At 37.0% G+C, this 12,070-nt stretch overlaps 3 protein-coding genes across 14 annotated transcripts; 1 reads left to right on the top strand and 2 right to left on the bottom strand.

Annotated features, from left to right (window-relative positions):
* Positions 1–707: 707 nt before the first annotated feature.
* Positions 708–6,250, bottom strand: LOC135798214 (uncharacterized). 10 transcript variants are annotated; one of them, XR_010549672.1, is made up of 17 exons: positions 5,371–6,187; positions 5,153–5,204; positions 4,988–5,039; positions 4,830–4,874; positions 4,665–4,720; positions 3,573–3,624; positions 3,404–3,483; positions 3,239–3,346; positions 3,074–3,100; positions 2,909–2,962; positions 2,744–2,799; positions 2,579–2,605; positions 2,414–2,469; positions 2,249–2,304; positions 2,084–2,139; positions 1,919–1,974; positions 1,732–1,809 (listed from the first exon to the last, which is right to left on the bottom strand). XR_010549672.1 is itself a non-coding variant. In XM_065310979.1 (14 exons), coding segments are annotated over exons 3-14 (642 nt in total). In that variant the 5' UTR covers positions 4,990–5,039; positions 5,153–5,204; positions 5,371–6,250; the 3' UTR covers positions 708–1,183. The 10 variants fall into 10 exon arrangements, 3 of the variants coding, with proteins under 3 accessions (XP_065167051.1, XP_065167053.1, XP_065167052.1); XR_010549673.1 differs by having other exon boundaries at positions 2,748–2,799; XR_010549674.1 differs by lacking the exon at positions 2,414–2,469.
* A 201-nt stretch (positions 6,251–6,451) lies between these two features.
* LOC135798213 (uncharacterized) lies at positions 6,452–9,583 on the bottom strand. Of its 3 annotated transcripts, none has more exons than XM_065310978.1 (3): positions 9,443–9,583; positions 6,894–7,572; positions 6,452–6,807 (listed from the first exon to the last, which is right to left on the bottom strand). In XM_065310978.1, exons 2-3 carry the CDS (start codon positions 7,544–7,546, stop codon positions 6,468–6,470), a joined length of 993 nt encoding a protein of 330 aa, XP_065167050.1. In that variant the 5' UTR covers positions 7,547–7,572; positions 9,443–9,583; the 3' UTR covers positions 6,452–6,467. The 3 variants fall into 3 exon arrangements, with proteins under 3 accessions (XP_065167050.1, XP_065167049.1, XP_065167048.1); XM_065310977.1 differs by lacking the exon at positions 9,443–9,583 and adding an exon at positions 9,003–9,419; XM_065310976.1 differs by lacking the exon at positions 9,443–9,583 and adding an exon at positions 8,795–8,893.
* On the top strand, positions 9,532–10,204 carry strat (RAB interacting factor STRAT). Its single transcript, XM_065310987.1, has 2 exons — positions 9,532–9,844; positions 9,904–10,204. The coding sequence occupies exons 1-2, from the start codon at positions 9,728–9,730 to the stop codon at positions 10,135–10,137; spliced, it is 351 nt and encodes a 116-aa protein (XP_065167059.1). The 5' UTR covers positions 9,532–9,727; the 3' UTR covers positions 10,138–10,204.
* The last annotated feature ends 1,866 nt before the right edge of the window (positions 10,205–12,070 follow it).

Genomic DNA, 12,070 nt, shown 5'->3' with positions numbered 1-12,070 from the left:
GATCCCCCACCATAAAAATTGTTGATATGCCTGATAATTTCGGGGATGAAGCGCAGAGACATCGTAGCTGTAGGATGGGCCGGAAGCAATGGACGCATCGAAGCAGTGGGCGATCGACCAGAGCGCCGGGGGCGCTCTGGGAGATCGACCGTAGACTGTCTTATAACGACACGTGCCAAAAAATTTAAAAATATGATCCACTCCTGTTGCTCTTTATTCTATCTCTTCCTCCTCTCTTCTCTGTTCTCTTCCTTCTGTCTTCAACTCTTCTCTGCTATTCCTTCTTCTACTTCTCCTATTTCCCTGTTCTCCGTTTCACCACTTACTACTTTCGTACTTCTCTTATTGCTTTCACCTGTATTGCAATTTCTCTTATATTTCATTTGAGTTTACATATGCAACCCAAATTACACCCGTCATTTTTATATTTGAGAAAAATGCCTCCTATACCTGAGATTCGATCCGTGTCTGCTAGCATGCCAGCAGGTGCACGTCTCCACTCGACCACCGAGTGTTTTTATCTCTAATATTTGATTCTTCTATTTATGTTTCTACTATATTCAACTTTTTAAAAACAACAACACAACACAAATAACAGCTATATATTGAACACGCTCGACGCACTTAAGATTTATACGGAATATGATTCAAGACATCAATCCTGCAAACGGCAAAGGGGAAACCAGAACGAAATATGAAGAAGTATATAATATTACATTATGATTTATTAGCAACATTAAAAACTACATACATTTTTTAAAATCGAAAATCATAGACAGCTCTTAAATATTCTGAGTAAAACTTGAGTAAAACTTGCCTTGTAATAATACGCGCATCTCTAACATTTCTGCAAGGGAAGTGGTAGGCTCCTTGGCACAAGTGCTCCTATACTTCTTCAACAGGCATCAACGTTGTTTATTTATATTAATTAAACATAAACCCAAATTATTATTAAGTTTGTGTGGACACGCAGGTTATTTACACATAGGTTAACACGAGTGCAACGTAATTCCACAAGCGAAAAGCAATCGCCGACCGCCGACGCAACATCACACGCGCATAGGTGAACCACCGATAACTCCGCGATTGATGAACATTCATCGCATGCTATCTCACTAGCAAAAACAACATTCACATCCGATTACAGTACATTTCGTCAATCGTTAATTGAACATTCCGCAATTTATCTAATTATAATTGGAAGAACAAAAAGTAGTCGCAATGAAAACGCGCGATTCACTCGACAACCAAAATGGAACTGCGTATGCCTTGAGTTGCACAGCCGACAGCAACGACACGAGGTCACTATCGCTGTTGAGATACGCACGCTGAAAGCAATAAAAAAAACTTGTTATGCGTGTATTGTAGCAAACCTAAGAATACTTTACAATACTGCAACAAAATATGTATTATTTTATAGAGAATTGTCGTAGATTAAGACTCTTCGATTCATTCCTTTCGATCTCTTTTTGTTTACGCATATATTTGCAATTGAAATAAATCGTTAAAAATAGAAAAATTGCAATTTTTTGCTGTTTCAGTCGCGTTTCAGACGCTTTTACCCCTTTTACGACCAAGAATTAAATTCAACATATTTAGGGACCCCGCTCATATTAAGGGGCTGCCGCATTCAGGTGCTTGCCCCGAAAACAAGCAAAAATGAGTCCTTGGAAACATGAAAACGCAATTTTTGGTGCTAATTAATTAACAAATCACTAAAGATATTAATGAAAATGATAAAGAAATTCAATATTTACAATCTGATGAAACAATGATGCTCTTTCGAAGTCGGGCTCAGATGCAAAACCCCTAAAACAAGCCAAAATTAGTCTTTCAAAACACAAAAATGCAACTTTTGTTGTTAATTATCCAACTCATCACTAAAGTTATTTGTGAAACTAATAAAGAAATTAAATACCTGCAATATGATGAAAGAATGGTTCTCCTACGATTTCAGGTTCATGTGCAAAATCCCTAAAACAAGCCAAAATTAGTCTTTCGAAACACAAAAATGCAATTTTTGCTCTTAATTAAAAAACTAATCACTATAGTTATTAATAAAAATAATAAAGAAATTCAATACCAACAATCTGATGAAAGAATGGTTCTCCTGCGATGTCAAGTTCAGGTGCAAAACCCCTAAAACAAGCTAAAATTAGTCTTTTGAGACACAAAAATGCAATTTTTGCTCCTAATTAATAAACTAAACACTATTGTTATTAATGAAAATGATCAGGAAATTCAATACCTCTAATCTGATGAAAGAATGGTTCTCCTACAATGTCAGGTTCATGTGCAAAATCCCTAAAACCAACCAAAATTAGTCTTCCGAAACACAAACATGCAATTTTTGCTTCTAATTAATAAACTAATCAATATAATTATTAATGAAAATGATAAAGAAATTCAATACCTAGAATCTGACAAAAGAATGGTTCTCCTAAAATGTCAGGTTCATGTGAAAAATCTCTAAAACAAGCCAAAATTAGTCTTTCGAAACACAAAAATGCAACTTTTATTGTTAAATATAAAACTAATCACTATAGTTATTTGTGAAAATAATAAAGAAATTCAATACCTGCAATTTGATGAAAGAATGGTTCTCCTACGATGTCAGATTCATGTGCAAAATCCCCAAAACAAGCCAAAATTAGTCTTTCGAAACACAAAAATGCAATTTTTGCTTCTAATTAATAAACTAATCACTATTGTTATTAATGAAAATGATAAAGAAATTCAATACCTACAATCTGATGAAATAATGGTTCTCTTACGATGTCAGATTCATGTGCAAAATCCCTAAAACAAGCCAAAATTAGTCTTCCGAAACACAAACATGCAATTTTTGCTCCTAATTAATAAACTAATCACTATAGTTATTTATGAAAATGATAAAGAAATTCAATACCTAGAATCTGATGAAAGAATGGTTCTCCTAAAATGTCAGGTTCATGTGCAAAATCTCTAAAACAAGCCAAAATTAGTCTTTCGAAACACAAAAATGCAACTTTTGTTGATAATTATAAAACTAATCACTAAAGTTATTCTTGAAAATAATAAAGAAATTCAATACCTGCAATTTGATGAAAGAATGGTTCTCCTACGATGTCAGATTCATGTGCAAAACCCCCAAAACAAGCCAAAATTAGTCTTTCGAAACACAAAAATGCAATTTTTGCTTCTAATTAATAAACTAATCACTATAGTTATTAATGAAAATGATAAAGAAATTCAATACCTACAATCTGAGGAAAGAATGGTTCTCCTGCGATGTCAGGTTCATGTGCAAAAGCCGTAAAACAAGGCAACATTAGTTTTCCAAAATACAAAAATACAATTTTTGCTCCTAATTAATAAACAAATCACTATAGTTATTAATGAAAATGATAAAGAAATTCAGTACCTACAATCTGATGAAAGAATAGTTCTCCTACGATGTCAGGTTTATGTGCAAAACCCGTAAAACTAGCCAAAATTTGTTTTCTGAAACACAAAAATGCAATTTTTGCTGCTAATTAACAAACTAATTACTAAAGTTATTTATGAAAATTATAAAGAAATTCAATACTTACGTTCTGATGAAAGAATGGTTCTCGCACGATGTTGGGCTCAAGTGCAACATCCCTAAAACAAGCCAAAATTAGTCTTTCGAAATTTACTTACACCAGCACGATGGATCATCCTAATGATGCATATAAAATCAACATGGGGGCGATACACTTAACCGGCATTTATGGACACTAAACGCGCAAATAGAAAATAACATTACTATAGTCAAAATTAAATAGTCGATTGATGATCGGATATAATGCGAATTTGGAAAGTAGATGTCCGGTCAAACAATATACGATTCGCATAAAATATTGCATGAACCAGATACCGGCACGAAACTGGCTACAAACTGTGCAAGCAACAACGCGACAGTTTATGACAAGAAAGCAATAGATGCGCAAAGCCGGCGGCGCGTCAATGGCACACGACCTTGTGCGCGAATTGCAATAGACACAATACCTGCGATATATAATAAATTCGAATGTGCTGCGTGCGGCTCTACGACACCCGGGAAAATATGAAATATGAAAAAATATGAATTTTTTTGTTTTAACTTATCTGAAATACTAGCGGTAGAAGAGACTCGATTCGGGGCACCTTACGAGGCTTGAGGTAGAAGAAACTCGATTCGGAGCACCTTACGAGGCTAGCGGTAAAAGTGACTCGATTCGGGGCACCTTACGAGGTTAGCGGTAGATGTGACTCAATTCGGGGCACCTTACGAGTACAAGGCTATCGGTAGAAGGGACTCGATTCGAGGCACCTTACAAGGCTAGCGGTAGAAGTGACTCGATTCGGGACACCTTACGAGGCTAGCGGCAGAAGTGACTCGTGTTCAGGGTACCGTACGTGGATGAATGTATAACTGACTCTCATTCGCGCATTCAATTGCGAATATCTCGTAAACAAAAAGAGATATTTAAGATCTAATCGCAGCGTTTTAATCTACGGACTATTCTCTATAAAATACGATAGTTAAAACCGAAATCTGAAAGATGAAATTTTAATTCTTAAGAAATAATTGCCAAGGGGGGGTGCTTGATAATTTTTTTCGACGATTTTCAATAATGAATATCTCTTAAACTAAATAAAATAATAAAGAAATTTAATACCTGCAATTTGATGAAAGGATGGTTCTCCTACAATGTCAGGTTCAGGTTTAAAGCCCCTAAAACAAGCCAAAATTAATCTATCGTAACACAAAAATGCAATTTTTTCTCCTAATTCATAAGCTAATCACTACAGGTATTAATGAAAATGATAAAAAAATTCAATACCTACAATCTGCTAATCCTACCATGTCTAGTTCAGGTGTAAAGCCCCTAAAACAAGCCAAAATTAGTCTTTCGAAATACAAAAATGCAATTTTTGCTACTAATGAACAAGCAAATCACGAAAGTTATTAATGAAAATGATGAAGAAATTCAATACTTACATTCTGATGAAGGAATGGTTCTTCTACGATGTTAGGTTCATGTGCAAAACCCCTAAAACAAGTCAAAATTAGTCTTTTGAAACACAAAAATGAAATGTTTGTTGCTAATTAACAAACTAATTACTAAAGTTATTAATGAAAATGATAAAGAAATTCAATACTTACATTCTGATGAAGGAATGGTTCTTCTACGGTGTTAGGTTCAGTTGCAAAACCCCTAAAACCACCCAAAATTAGTCGATCGAAACACAAAAGTGCAATTTTATTTGCGTATTAATTAACAAATCACTAAAGTTATTAATGAAAATGATAAAGCAAGTCAATACATACATTGAGAATGATAAACAATAAGAGATAAAATAATTAGTTTAATTTGAATGTACCTGTGGATCGGTGCCATAAAATAACCATAAGTTGTCTCACTTGGTTTGCAGTCTATGCTGTTAATGCTGGATCGAATGAAATAGTTGACCGAATTCTATCAAAAGGATAATGGCGAGTCGCGAGTTCACAGTACAAATATCGGCACATCCGTCAAAACAAGTGGAAACGCGGATGATACAAGTTTAATTTATGGCATGGATTCGAATAAACAATAAATGAGAGAACAACGCAACGCGATTGACCGAATCAAATTCACAAGAAACACGGCGACGATTCCCGAGGAACGCGTGCGATCAAACTGACTACTCATGACTCATCTCGTCTTGAATTAAGCCGTGTGCGCCGAAAGTGCTTGCGCCGTGCGCTGAGTGTGCGCAATGAAATCGCGCGGTGACATACCAATATACGAGGGTGCACTAGATTGGTAAACAAGAAATACCTTAAAAACGGATTACATCAATGGCCGATCGCACATCAGTCGCACACGCACCAATATATGTTTTCTGAACTGCCCTCGCTCGATTAGCAAAATATCAAACACGTCCGTAACATTAATACAAATTATAAGAAACGAACAAACTGCCGGTACACGCTCGAGGCAGCTGACAATCCGACTGAAACTGCCCGCGGTTCGCTAAGCCTTGAATACTGCGTCGATACACAACAGTTTCTTATCGGCGATAAGACGGTCCGTTACCTGTAGCTGGACGAACGCAATAAAAACTTGTTTATACACAAGCAACGGTCTCAATCGCTCGACCATTTCTAGTGAAAAGTGCATCGCACTACCATCTATGAATGCTTTAAAACTTCTCGCTACCCGTCTAGCCGTAAACGCGACGACTCACAATTGGTGATAAATCTGTTCTCTACCCGCAACTCGTTTCTGGCATTAAAAAAGTTGTTTATGCACCATTTCAACAAATGCAATTCGATTGTCATAAGAATATGTTTATGAAATTAGAAAATGTTAATTAAAGGTCAATATTCATAGAGTAACGTCAAAAATTACTTATGAAAATTAATAAAATTGTTATTTGTTACTTCATTAGTTCACTGGCTGACAAGGAGCTGGCTTAATTTTGTCGAGTAGTATTTAATTATATATTTCACTTTTAGGTATTCTATGAGTGATTGCAACCATAATTAGAAATTCAGTAAACAACTCCGGAGTCGGGGTCTCCTGCCTCCAGGCAAACTCGTCGAGGTGTTCCGCAAACCCTTGCCGATGAAAACCATTTCGGAGGCGTAACAACAATTTCAGGCTCGACCAGAGCCTTTCTACCCCCCGGGTGTGGATGTAGGGATGCTGCAAGCTGACAATGTTAGCTTTGTCTCCAACTATGTGATGCATGTATATGCCGCCATCCTGATTGGCTAAATTTTCATATGCTTTACTTGCGTGTGTCATTATAACGGTGCCAGGAAGTACATGTCTGAAAATATACATGTTCATAACAAGTCTTATCCCAATACCTTCCCCAATCTTCTCCAACAACTTAACAAAATGTTTCCTACTTACTTTTTAATAATTGGGAGTAGTGTGGTGGCTTTATTATTAGGCACCTCCATGATGAAACACTTGCCTGTTTCACGCTGGATCCCTGCAAACAGCCATTGATCCTTCTGCTCTCGGCCAGGTCTGGAACTTTCTTTGACCAAATGTGTTTCATCCAGCTCCACAACACCAAACTCTTCCTCATCCTCATTGTATCCCCCTAATATAGGCGGGTTCTGCAATCGTGAAGCTTGAATAACTTGGCGGTACTTCTGACCCCATTTTAAAACACTGTTTCTTGAAACGTTCATTTCGCGTGCGATGGTCTCTATAGTTTGGCCGAATGCCCAGTAGCCCATAATCGTCATTATAGTCTGCAAAGGGATCCTGTCACTTTCGAAATATGAGTCCACACGAATTGTTTTCCTCGCGCCGCACCTCTTGCATTGCCAGATGAAGCCATCGACCGATGAACTTCTTACGACGAACACACGCGCGCATCGACATGCATCGCAGTTAAGCGTATTGCGTATGAGACGATTGCGAGCAAGGAATTCAATTATCTGTATGTTGGTCCATTGCAGAAAGTGGATGGCTCGGGGTACTCCCTGCTCTCGCAACTCTTCCTCGGTGTTGAGTTGTTCCACTATCTTCGTTCGTGAGGTAGATGTAGCCATGTTTTTGTGTGCACTAAACACAAATACTAAAAAATATTCAAAACTTACTATGGTGCGTCTAGAGTTACTCTGTTTATAATAAAATGTTATAGTAACACGCTAGGGTAGAAAAAGTGGGAGAAACGATGTGGAAGGTACGAGTAGATGTAAAAATCATCTGCTGAAAACTACAAATTTACGAATTCGAAGAAAGGTAGTGCAGTTAAGAGAAGTTAGTATACCTTTGGAAATGCCAGTAATTGATACGTTGAGAGATTGAGCAGATGTTAATGGAGAAATAAAGTATAAATAAAATTTTGGACAAATTCACCCTTTATTTTTTTAAATTTTAGACAAAAAATTTTGTTTCTATTTTTATATAATGTGGCATTAAAAAAATACATACAACTCTAAATATTTACTTTTTTATCACCAACCCCTATATTTTTATAGCCAGTTTGGTCATTTAATTTTTTTTCATCCCGCTCGAAGGAATGAGACTGAAGTCGGTCTCAATAAGACTTCTCTCACTCCCTACACAGTTTTCGACCATCATTATGGTATATGTATCAAGTGTAGTAGTAACGTTTACAATTATCATATTGCTATCTCAGGGTAACTCTCATATTAACTATTAATTATTACTGTTTTATTCATAACTAGCGGACCCAACAGACTTCGTTCTGTTACAAAAATTTGAATGTGGCAGATTTTGTTCCTCTCTATTTTATAGTCGGTGCAAAATGTTGAGAGGGCGCTTCCACGAACTTTCGCCACCCTTTCAAGAACAAATTTTATTAGTGGGATCCACTAAAACACCCCAATTAGCCAAAATAAAATATAAAACAAGTTGGGAAAGTCTCTTGAGAACCATAAATCAAACTTATCAAAATCAAATTTCAAATTTAACTAAGAATTCCTGAAAATTACCTCAAATACTTGTATGTAATGTACTCGTATTTAAATTCAACCGTACAAGAATTACATAAAAATATTTGAGCATTAATCAAAACTAACTAATTTCAATTTACATTATCAACTTTTAACCAAGATTTCAAATTTTCAACAGATAAGCGGATATTTTAAATAATCACTAACTTAATTAAGCATTAAATTGGTTATCTATTTAATTAAGTGAAAACAATAAGAGTAAATAGTTTCATAAAATATGTTTTTTTTAATTGATAAATGAGCAAAATATAACATATTTTTGCTTTTAAGGAATATTGAGTATTACATAAAACATTATTTCTCAAACTATATAGGTACCTGTTTTATTATTTTCTAATTTGAATACGTAGTCCATGTTTATAAGATGTATTTATTAAATTGTTTTGTGATTTATATGGATTTTACAATTTTGTATGACAGTTTCGTCAGTTTCTGACGATGCCCACAGGGCGAAACATGTAAAACTCATACAAAATTGTAAAATCCATATAAATCACAAAACAATTTAATAAATACATCTATATACCTGTATTGAACCTTTTTGGAACTCTTTAAAGTTTATAGTCACTGCTGCTTTCTCATGTTTCGGTAATTCCAGCACATACAGAAAAATACCGGTATTTGAAATGAAAATTTATACACAAACGATATCACCAGCCAACGGCTGACCGCACTCGTTCACTTACTCGCGAACTGGATGTAAACGGAACCTTTTAATTTACATTTAGGAAGATATCACATTCAATGATCACCTAAGCACTACACACTTTCATTATCACTAAATTCCGGTGATGGTCGCTCGAATGTAACGCGCTTTTATTTATTTATCATGAAGGAAACAATGCATGCCACAGGTACTGCTCGACCGTGCAGGATGCATGGTGCATGCCATGCGTTTTCAACTGTACATAGTATTCGGTAAAACTGCAACAACGCGCCATCTATGACTGATTTAGAAATACTCACTTTTTGTTTCTTCTAAATAAAACAGTAATTCATCCTAGTAATGTTCAGCACTAAGAATATTGTCCACAAAAGTTTGGCAGATGTTTCGATTTATTATTTCACGATAAATCACTGTATTCCCAAGTGCAAATCATATGTTGCAATGGGCGTACTGGGACTACTGGGTTATATACATAACCTGACGTGACTATAGCTAAGGTGTTGTTTACTTGGGCGATACCGGCTGTAAACTATTGCCAGCACTTTTGCCACAGTCATTTCTTGCATTTATTCAGAAACAACGAAATGTCTAACAATTACTCTTCACAAGTTCAAGATGGAAAAAATGCTAAGTCAATTAAATGCAAATATTGCACATCAGTTATGCTAAAACCTGCTGCAGCCAACTTTGAAGAAGGAGAGGTAACATTTGATCTACAATTACCAAATTAGTACTTATATATTGTGTTGATTTTTTTCAGCATGAACTACCTACAATAACACAAAATGTGAAGAGTGCCTCAACAATAACTGAAACAGTAACTGCCTTCTGGAAAGTGGATGATATGTTCACATTTGATAATATTGGTTTTTCCAATACCGTAGGAACAACAAAATATTTAGCTTGTGCTGATTGTGATGCAGGGCCTGTGGGCTATCATGACCTAAACACCAAAATTAGTTATGTTGCATTATGTCGCATTGAATATGTATAGATATGAATTCCTTACATTTTTGTAATATTAAAATCATTATTAACATTTAATAAACCTCCTAAGCAAAGATCTGCTGATTAAAATATCAAATAAAGACAAGTTTATGTTACAAAATATTTATTTCGATATTACAACATTACGTTTGTTTATAATTAATATAATAATCCTATATTTACATAAATAGTTGTTCGATTCTTATGGGCAGTATGTCTGATCATACAAAAATAAAATAAATCTGAAATAATTTAAGTCTACGGCGAGATTCCTCCAAGCGCATTCAATATTAAAACGCACCTCGCTGCTCCCAGTTGATTTCCTCAATACTTGTTTAATAGTCGTTGGTTTTTATGCCACTGATACGCACTGAAGAGCGTGCTGCAGGTCAACAGCGAGATCAAGATGGCAGACGACGCGACAAAACCGTGCGTCGACAAGCAGACCTCCTGCCGCTGGCTAAGGTTGATTATTTCCTCACCGTCACTTAAATCCTCAGGCAAAATCACTCGCAGTGTCTTACCCATTCGCACTGGCTCACCTAAAGCTGGAATGGTTTGATTTCGAATGTCACGTCTTCGCCTCCTCCGGCCTGGTTCTAGTTTCTGATCGGGTTCAGGGCATACTTCGCAATCTGTCTTGCACAGCTCAACGTTACACTCAATCATCAGATCCATAACATCAGGGAATTTGAACGCATTGAAGAATGCAAACGCAATAATACTAGCACCTGTATTTCCTGTATTCCTTGTCTTTTGGAATGCTCCGAAAAGTTTAGGCTTCACCACGCAGCCATTTTCGTCTGTGAGGGCTACAGAATGTTCACCCTCGGAATCCTTCGCGCGGCAATCTTTGACTTGAATATCAAAACCTGGATCACCAGTGACTGAAACCACAAGTGTCATTGTATCACCAATCTTTACAAGTCCATTCGCTGGAGGTGCGAATGGTCCACGGCCAAGTTGTATGTCAAGTTTAGCCATCGCAGTGTCTCCGCTGAATGTGACTATTTCCTGTGTTAACATTCCTACGCTAAGCGCTACAGACAATGCTTTGTTTAGGTTTCCTTCCCAGAGACACCTCACTGATCTAATTGTGTCCCAAACTTCTTGGATACCAGCCTCATTTTGCAATACAAGCACGTTTTCTAAATATGATTGACCTTGCGTATCAAAAGCGTTGATGAATTCAGTTCCACAGTTGTTTAAACTCACTGTGAAACTGAATTTGGTTTGTCCTGAGTTTTCAGTCACATATCTGCATTCTGGATTGTTGTAGTATCCTTTGGAGTAGATAACACCATCGAATTTACGGTTGAATTCAATGTTGATCGTCATCATGTCCTTTGCGCACTCAACATCAATAGCGTGAATGTGTGGTGGATGCTTCAGGTCTTCATTATCGTCTGTGCCGCTTTGTTCGTTGTCTGTTTTGACTTCATTGCTAGAATCTGTGGTGCCAGCCACTGGAGGTTGTGTGGTTTGACCAATGGTCTGATCATTTGTATCAGGTTCAGAACCAGGTGCGTCAGTCAGTTGTAGTTCACCAGGTGCTTGAGGTTCAGAGGTGAATGGTTGCTCAGTAGTTGAAATAATATGACCAGGCGGAGGATATGTGGTTGGTGGATGTGTGGCTGGTGTATGTGTAAGTGGTGGAGGTGTCTGTGGTGGGTGTGTTGGTGGATATGTTGGTGGTGTTTGTGGGGGATGCGTTGGTGGTGGAGTTGGTGGATGTGTTGGAGGTGGGTAAGTTGGCGGTGTTTGTGGCGGGTGTGTTGGAGGTGTTTGTGGTGGATGTGTTGGAGGTGTTTGTGGTGGATGTGTTGGAGGTGTCTGTGGTGGGTGTGTTGGTGGTGTTTGCGGAGGATGTGTTGGTGGCGGATACGTCACCGGAGGATGTGTAGCTGGTGGATAAGTTGCTGGAGGATTAGTCGCTGGTG

The sequence above is a fragment of the Atheta coriaria genome, unplaced genomic scaffold (assembly GCF_025399875.1).
Source record: "Atheta coriaria isolate IRGN ID8LTWV9N9 unplaced genomic scaffold, Caltech_Dcor_3.1 hic_scaffold_9_pilon, whole genome shotgun sequence".
Classification (NCBI taxonomy): domain Eukaryota; kingdom Metazoa; phylum Arthropoda; class Insecta; order Coleoptera; family Staphylinidae; genus Dalotia; species Dalotia coriaria.
Note: the sequence above shows the minus strand (reverse complement) of the source record. Positions and strands in the feature narration are given on the sequence as shown.